The sequence below is a fragment of the Phaethon lepturus genome, unplaced genomic scaffold, assembly GCF_000687285.1.
Source record: "Phaethon lepturus isolate BGI_N335 unplaced genomic scaffold, ASM68728v1 scaffold11148, whole genome shotgun sequence".
NCBI lineage: Eukaryota > Metazoa > Chordata > Aves > Phaethontiformes > Phaethontidae > Phaethon > Phaethon lepturus.
This window is the reverse complement of record NW_010558296.1, coordinates 1-9,101: the sequence shown is the minus strand read 5'-3', so window position 1 is coordinate 9,101 and position 9,101 is coordinate 1. Positions and strand designations below refer to the sequence as shown.

The following is a 9,101-nucleotide window of genomic DNA, read 5'->3' as shown; positions in this document are numbered from 1 at the left end:
TTCCCTACAGAAAGAGCCCTCCGTGTAAAAGTACATACAGCATATAAACACAGAACCAAATAAAATGGGAAGAGAAAGAACATTTGGAATATAATAAACAACCACTGTCAATGGTGGGATGAAGTCTGGGAAGCATCAATACCAAGTTCTGTCCACAAAGCAACTGCCACTGATGGAAACGCACTTGGCGGTCACTGCTGAAGAGAGCTGCAGAAACAAAATACCATGGCTACATGGCAGGTCAACAGTGTTGATCTACAGTGTCACAAGAGGAGCAGCATGTGGCACTGACAGTCAAAAATGGACTGGAATGGAAGAACAGCATTGGAAAGTTTAAGTGGCACGTCACTGCACTACAGGAAATTAATATATGCTGGGAGTTCACGGGTGTTTTTAAACACCACACAGGTATTGATGCAGTCCTTGATAAAGGGATTTTAGGCAAATTGCTGACAAATGAAGAGATGAATGAATTTGAGAGAACGTTCACCCTTCCCACACCTTTCAGGTAAAGGCAGACACATGCTTGCTGGTCAACAACAGCCTGCACTGTTGCTACCTCTGCCTTCTGCTGAAGCCATGTGTTTCATTGCTGTGGGAATCTTTCCTCCCCAACATACCAAAATGATCCCAGTCTTCTTGAAGGTTCTGAATCTCCAGCTGGTTCCGTCCCTCCGTAAAGAGAGGTTTGGGGTTTTTCTCAAAGCCTCCCGAGAGGATGCCACCTTGCCAGTTGCGTATGTAGATCCTGCCATCTGGGTCTACAATTGCTGCAGAGGAAAGAAACAAGGTGGAAACGGAACTGAGAGAAGGGATAGCTATGGCAGGCTGCTGTTCCACAAACACCAATGATGGGGTCTGGCAACAGGCTGGGCCAAGCTAAGTGGCCCCCTTGCATGAGGGGGGACAGTCTCAGTCCCCTAACCCTGCACTTTCACACCATTCTGGTTCTCACGTGATGCCTTGGTGAATCAGTTTAGATAACTAAACCAGCATTAACTCCCACCACAACCATGCATGTTAACCTTTTGGGCAGCACAGTAAACTGAATTGAACCTGAAGAACACCCAAGCCAGCAGGACAGTGCTACCAGGAGTGGGAGGACACCAGAGGGAGTCAGATCCCCTGTGGCAACAATAAGCTGTTATACTGACTTAGTTCCACTGGAACTGCGCCCAAGACCAGACCTTCCACCAGGAGATGTCCTGCTTTCCCCCTCTTTCCCTTCTTATATTAAGGACAGTTAATTTTAATGGGAATGCATCACTGATCCAGTTTCCTGCAGGCCACTAACACAAAGAAAGTGGGCAGCACTGGGGACAGGACAAGCAGTCAGGTCTGGACTGCTTCTTCTAGTGGCAGCGTCAACTTGAGGCATACTCCATCTGACAAGTTCCATAACAATTTTACCCACATACAGAGAAGCTGTGAATACACACACACATGTGTGTGTATGTATAAATAACACTTGTTCACATAAAAGTGAAGCACTCGGGGACTCTGGTCAGAGCTGAATTCCCTAATTCCCTGGAGAGTATACACATCACTCACTAGAAGCAGAAAGTCTTGCTGAAGACTGAGAGTAAATAAGCAAAGCTTTCTACTTCCCAACCACATTTTTCAAACACAAGGGCTTTTCTTTAAGAGATCCAAGAGCCAGAACATGGGGGAGGAGCAATTACCTCAAGTGCTTTGGTTGCCCCTACAGCTCATAGACATGTAAATGCCATTGTAAAGCCTTAGCTTCAGTTGGAGGAAAGGAATAGATGGGCCATTTGGGCACAGCAGCCTGAAAGGAAAACATAGTGGCAAGGATAGCACCCTCTCCAGTCCACAAATGCAACAAGCCAAGGTCTCAGACACACCTACTAGTCAAGCTGGAGTCAAGGTCATCCTCCTGCTAAGATGACCGACTCTGAAAATCAATTTCTGCAGCAAAAGCTTTCCCAGGACTAAGGAAAGAGATTCTACCACTGAAAGAGGATAATCAGAGCAATTCAGCTAGAATGTGCTTCACAATCCCAAATGAGCTGAGAACTGATAGCCCTTAGTTGGCCTTTATGTCATAAAGTATGTGCCTTGGAAAGGCAGATATAATTCACCAAGGAAAGTTAGGTAGAGATGAAGAATCCTTACTTGGTAAGTTGCTTGCCAGAGGTTCCTTCAAAGGATGTGTCAGGAGGTAGAAGTGTTCACAGGCATGGAGTGGGATATTGACTGGCTCCTCCCCAGAGTGGCCCAATTCATAGGCCCACTGAAATAAAAACCTGCATGTTAGAATGCCAAAGAAGAAAACTAACTCCAATTAAAAAAACAGGCAGGACAAAAGCACAGGTCCTCTCTGTGGGTTTGCTTTCATAAAAGGCCAAATAAGATTTGGTTTAGTCCCCTAAATCTTTACACAGACACACATTTTTTCTCTTTGCTTAGAATCTGAACTGTTTAGGACAAAGACTTTTTCTGTCCCTCACATAAGATCTAGAAAGGTGGGGCCCTAATTCAAGACTAAGTAGTATCAACTTACAATACAAAAGCAAAATAAGATCTATACACCAAAATCAACACTAGGCTCAGCCTCTAGAAGCAGAACAGTCAGGATTTAGGTGCCTGTACTGCTAAGATCCCAGCTGCAAGCTGAGAAACAGCAATTGTCAGATCTATTTTCATGACATAACACTAAGAAAAACAACAAAAAAAGGAACTTTCAGTGTGTGTGTGAGAGGCAGAGAAGGGTGGAGAGACATTTAACTGTCTCACTAAGAGCCAAAGCAAAATTCTTCCTGTCAGAAGGGTGCACCCCCAGGATAGAGACCGGGGCAGAGCTGTACCGACAAGCTGCAGGGTGCTCTTCAGCAGGTTAACATCCAGTCTTTAGTGCCACGCAAACAGCAAGCACTGCTTTCCTCCTTCACATCCCTGCTGGTCTAAGAAACTGAATAACACTACTTTGACCTACTCCAGTAAACGAAGCCAAAGCACAAACCATTACAAAAAAACCTCTAAACTACAAAAAAACCCCAACCAAATACAAAACAAACAAACAAACAAACAAAACCCTGAGGAAAGTGCACACATTCTTAACTAAAGGAAAAAAGAAAGAAAAATTTTAATAATTCAACCTGGCCAGCACAGTTGACAAAGTACTGGCATTGAATCTGTCCTCTGTCGGTCTCGACTCCAGTCACACGACCCTTCTGGACTGAGACATGACTGACACTCGTCCGTTCGTGAATCTGGACACCTGAAGAGAACATAAGAAAGGCAGTATACCACAAGCCTTCTTTCTAATGTGTCAGGTTGCTAACATCAAACCCTTAAACTCAACCTAAATACTTATTTTCTCTTTAAGACAAAACTTCCATTCTTGACCCCACAATTCTTTCGCGAAACCCTGTTATTTGTAAAAGAGCATGTGTACAATTTGTACATCATTTAAGGGCCGAGACTGTGAAGAGTTACAGTGACAACATGAAAAAAGAATCTCAGCTATGGATTTCTTTCCATTACAATTCTTTTACGCGACGAAGTCTGTAATTTCAGATGGCAAGACTGCTTCTTTATGGGAAATCAGTCATTTTGTGGAAAAAAAAAAATTCAATTAACAGTATGCAAAAAAAGCTGGGCTAAAAGAAACTGAGAGGTATCTTCCTAAGTAGCTTCTTCCAATCTGATGGACTTTCATCCTTAACGAGCTTCATCTCTGTTATCATCTCTAACCTTTCTCCCACTTTTAGACCACTCCAAATTTGTCGAAGTGGTGGGCAAACAGCATTTACTACTATACTTCCAAACCCATTTCCAAAGCATGTGCGCCCAGTGGAATATTCCACAAAGTCTCAGTCACACCTTTTCATTTGTAGGTAATTAAAACTCTTTCGACATGTAATTTTGAGTCAGGCCCTACCGAGGATTGTTTTTATGATAAAAGAGTGTGTGCTTATTCAGAGAAATATATAACCAGTAAGGACAACAAACTGCTGCTTGATCTATCACAGCAGACATGTAAAGATTCAGCATGTTAAAAAAATTCAGCCTGTTTTGGGTTTTTTTTTTTGAGAAAAAACAAATTTTAAAGAATCTGAACCTTACAGAAATAACCAAGTTTTGGTCTTCAGTGCTCAGCTAGAATATCAAAAGAGATGCAGAACATAGTTTTCCTTTATGGAAAGAAGACAACTATCATGCAGGAGAGCACTCTATAGATAAAAAAACCTCATACCATTCCACGAGGCAGCGGTTGCCAGAGCCAGACTCACACTGGCAGATGACACGAGTGCATCTTCTGGCACATACATGGCCCCCACAAGGTCGTGGATGTTGATCAGTGGGTGGAGCTGTGCCACTTGCTTTGGGGTGATAATTTCACAAGGTATCCCCATTACACTGCCACAGAACATAAGAAAAATGCCGTCGTTAATCTTGCAGGAGAGTTGGTGCAAACTTAAGATCAGTTATATTTCCTGCTTATACGTACTTTAGCGATGAAGCAATGCGTTTCAGAGAGATTAGTCGATCCTGAGTCTGAGCCAGTGAAATAGAGCCTGTCTTCACATACCCTAGGACAATGACCAAAGTCAAGTCAGATTTGGACAGGATCTTGAATTCCTTTTAATCTCAGACCCATTGCTTTAATGTAATTGCAGACCTGCTGCTTCCACTATTCAGGAGCCTGGAAATCCCAGATTCCCCAAATAACTTTAAACACTTATCAGCTAGTAATTAAAAACTGTATTAGTCAACTTTTCAAAAAAGCAATTTAATTTTGACTCATGCTCTAACTCTACTACATTTACTCATGTTTATAAAAAAAAATTAAATTGCACACATGGTACCTATTAAAAGAGGTTACTGACAAAAAAGTGATCTAATCACTACTCAGGAGAATAAAACCTCAACAACTAAATGCAGACATTTTGTGACTCCACCACCTGCAAAAGATTAAATACTAATCTTAATTACAGGCATAATTATTAACCTCTGTTACAGTTTGACATATGTCATCACAAGTCCTTGTTAGCGGAAAACTCGCAGTGACCAAGTTCTTCATATCAGGTGCATGCCTGAGTGTTTTGGAGGGAGAGGGAGAATTTCCACACGATGTCTTCTTGCTATTCTCAGGGTGAGACTAGAGTAAGATATCTTCCTTTGCCTATGCTTTAGTGCTTCTGTTAACCTCCTTCTCTTTTTGAGAAGTGAATTGGTGCAGAAAACGGGCCATTTGCTCCAGTCACTGCAATATACTTTTCAGTGTCCTTGGATAAATGTAGGTGAATTTTCACAAGTTACAGGCAATGTCAGAAATTGTCATAGTTTGCAGGCAGTCTGCCTTCAGTTTGCCCCTCTGGTACCCTTCTTCCCATTCTTCTGGTTACATTACTAACATGCCTTTGCGTCTGATTCAGTCCAAACATACCGTTTTTGAACGGGAACCACCAGCTCTCTTAAGAGACTGTAAAATTACATTCATATTTCAGTGTCAATATTTTGATCCAGTTTCCAAATGACTACTCAGTTGAGTAATTTTTTTCTTTCACAAATAGCACCTTTTTTCTTTCACAAACAGCACTTCAGTACCTGTTTTTACTCCAGTCTCTTGTTCCAGCTGCTGATAGAGCTTGTTTGAATAGTCTGCCATCTTCAGCTCTATGGACACATGCCTGGCTGTGCTCACGATGCCAGCACAGAAGCGAGTGGTACCAGCAGCCAACCTGCAGGAGAAGTTGCAAAGAATGCCTCATCCGGCTGACAGGTGAGGTGAGCACCCCCCATCAGGCTGCTCCAGCACCTCTGCTGACAGAACAAACCAGACAGCAACCTCTCCCCCAAACATATCAGACCAAAAGCTGTACGCTGGATGATGCAGGGATAATGCAACCTCTAGAATACTCTTCCTTTAGCTCGCTTTTGAAAACGTGTTGTATTCCAAAAACATTTCTCTTTAACTAGTCCTAAACACAGAAATTTTTCAAAGCAAGCACTTAAAAAAATAATTACTTTATGCTTAAGTCAACCTGCCTACCTGATCCTTTTTCTCCAAAGCAGGATTTCCCTCAAAAGAAAGTTAACTTGGATTTGAGTCTTGAATCTTTGCAGTTTACAGTACGAACAAGTCCCTCTTACTTGTGCAGCAACTTCCATAGATAGGTACACCTATTTATTTTCCTTTTTTAAAACACTGTCCACCTAAATATTTGGTGAAGGGCTGCTGTAGAGACATTAAAAACCTATTAAAAACTCCCTGCAGCACAGACAGGGAAACAATTAGATTTAAGCTATATGAATATAGATTATATACACACACACATATATACATACAGGTTGCTATATCTCTTGCAACCTGCTTCCACAATACTTCTAAGTCATCTTTCCTGCTGCTAAAGCAATCCCGCATTTTTCCGCTTGCCTGTGCAAACCTTTGACAAGACTGCTTTTGGCCTAATGTGTCCATATTCTCTCAGAAATTCAACCTAAGAACCAGCTGAGTGAGGTATTCTTTTAGCTACAGCCCTACTCAATCACAACCAAAACAAGCTGAAGCACGGTCTCACTACGCTGCACTTCACGTAAGACGTTTCTGCTAATGCAGCGTTCTGCTTTTTCCTTGAATGCACACACAGACTGAGCCTGGACAGCATCTAACTCAACGGAGATCTGTAACGGGGTATGCATACCCCCCTCCAGGCTAGTAGAGATTATGTCCCTTTACAAATGAAGTCTAGCAGCTAATTTCATTCAGAAGGTCTCAGATGAGACTACCCAGTTTCCTCTCTTTGCAACTATAAAAAACTTGATAATACCTGCTTCCCAGCCATGCAAAGTCAAGGAAACACAGCTAATTATTCCTGAAAGGAGCATGAGGTGGTATGATGCTAGCTACCATCTGAGCTAGATGGTAAATATTCTCAGTCCAGCCCCTACCTAGGGTGTTAGAAGCCACTGCAATAAACACCTCTTCAAAGGCCCAAAGTCTTAACACTGTCTCATGCCCAAGGTCCCCAAATTGCTTAACAAAAACACCACGAATCCACCTCCGAAACAGAAACCTAAACAACAGGTAAGGGCCGCACAGTCACTTTTCAACAGGATCTATGTACTCCGCCACAGGCTGTGGATCCAACTCCCTGGGAAGCACTCAAAAAACCTGCATTCAGCCAAACCATCATGGCCTTAAGCCTTTTCACACATAGGCCCTAAATCCTGCAACAAACTAGAAAATTCCAGCCTTGAACCAGTTTACAGGATGATGTTTTAGCAATATCTGCTTATAACCTCCATGTCTCCTGCAATCTCATTTGAGCTTTGCTGGTGGTGGAATGCTTTATATACTTGTCATATCCTACTTCTACAGATGGTCAACAGGGGCTGGACGATTTACACAGATTTTTAGTTCTCTTAAAATGGTCCATCTTTGCTAGCTGCATTGTATTTTGCATGATTACCTGCGATTATGCCAAAGCAGATGGGTATCGCCTGAAGGAACTGTAATCCACAGAAAACCCACAAAAGGGCAGAGCTCTCCTGATGGGAACAGCAGCCCGTGGAGGACCCACACTGGAGCCCTGTACTGACCATACCCCCAACATTCACCCCATGCGCTTCCTGGGGCGGAGTCAGGGGCAGGAATCCCCAGAGTGCAAGAATGAAGTTGAGCATGGGAAAGGAAAGGTGGTGTTTCAATGTTTGGTTTTTGTTTCTCACTCCCTGAACCTATTAAAACTGGCATGAAATAAAATAATTCTTTAATTAATGCTTTAAATTAATTTAATTATAAATTATTAATTTAAAAGACCTAATTTTTAATTATTTAAATTAATTCTCCTTAAGGCAAGTCTGTTTTGCCTACATCAGTAACTGGGAAGCAATCTCTATGTCTTTATCTTCATCCATGAGCTTTCTCAGTCTACTTTCTCCCCATCTTGTTGAGGAGGGAAAGCGAGCGGCTGTATGGGAGTTTGGCCCTTAACCAAGGTTAAGCACCACAATCACACAAAGGACACCCTTCACCTTGCAGGTCTGACCTGTGCTTGGGAAGTAGTAAGTGTCATTACTAACATTCAGTATAAGCTTACTGGATGGGTCCAAGCCCAGACGAAGAGGTAGAAACAACACATTACAGCAGATGCTGCTAGGCATGGAAGTCCCATTTCTTTGGTTTTGTTACCAGAAATCCTTACCTGCCCTGCTCAAGTAAGACTATATCCTTCCAACCCATCTTGGAAAGGTGATATGCCACAGAGGTGCCCATTATTCCACCACCACAGATGACAACCTGCACCTGTGCTGGCAAGGAAACTGGGTGAGGTTCTGCTGTACTTGAGGTACTTCGCCATAAGCCGGTCATTCTCCATTTTGGATTAGCCGCCCGCCACCGGACATCTGACAGTAATCGAAGAAACATCGTAGCAGCAATTTGTCAGTTTTCTTAAAGCACCACCTAGATGTGTTCAGATGTTAATTCAGTACCACTCCTTCTAGAAAGGAAAAGACAAGAATCACGTTACCACTTATGATACACAAGGTTGGCAGCAGCAAACATCACATGGTGCATTGGGTGTAAGTGAACATGGGCAAGCTGATGAGTAAACAAATAGAGCAGTTACTCCATCCTGAGACAACAACCTTGCTATTAAGATTTAAACTTAGATCATATAATGGGTACAGAGCTTTACACCTTCGTTTTTGATGGCAGCGTAACCTGACAATGAGCAAAGAACCGGACGAAACCTGGAAAAGAATGGCGAGAACGCTCTCCCACTAACAACAGGAAGATCAGAGAAAGGCAGCAGGCACAGAACATGCTCTGCAATCTTTCATAAAGGCTCAAGTTAATAGGGCGCAACTAGGCTTGATTATTAACGTTGTCAGGCCTTTACCTGAGAACGGAAACAAAGTCTCTGATGAGAGTAACTGGAACGAGGAACTAGAGGCATGCTCTCCCATAACGTTACTTTTACTACAAGGACCTCTGGCTGTGGTAACACAGCTGGAATTTAAGACTACACCTGCCCTAAGCAGGTTATCACCGTAGGCTTGTGGCTGCTCTCATCTGCAGCCTGCTATGGATCCATATTGAGAAGGCGGCCTGGCACCCGATGGGCCGC

General features: G+C 42.8%; 1 protein-coding gene across 1 annotated transcript in view; it reads right to left on the bottom strand.

The window, feature by feature from the left end:
* The window catches only part of PDPR (pyruvate dehydrogenase phosphatase regulatory subunit), a 20,396-nt gene extending 11,998 nt beyond the window's left edge, over positions 1-8,398 (bottom strand). Inside the window, exons 1-7 of the mRNA XM_010293016.1 lie at positions 8,175-8,398; positions 5,575-5,708; positions 4,475-4,556; positions 4,220-4,383; positions 3,120-3,241; positions 2,137-2,254; positions 621-770 (exon numbers count right to left, since the gene is read on the bottom strand). Coding sequence (XP_010291318.1) covers positions 621-770; positions 2,137-2,254; positions 3,120-3,241; positions 4,220-4,383; positions 4,475-4,556; positions 5,575-5,708; positions 8,175-8,398 — 994 coding nt within the window. The remainder of the gene's footprint in view (positions 1-620; positions 771-2,136; positions 2,255-3,119; positions 3,242-4,219; positions 4,384-4,474; positions 4,557-5,574; positions 5,709-8,174) is intronic.
* Between the last annotated feature and the right edge of the window lie 703 nt (positions 8,399-9,101).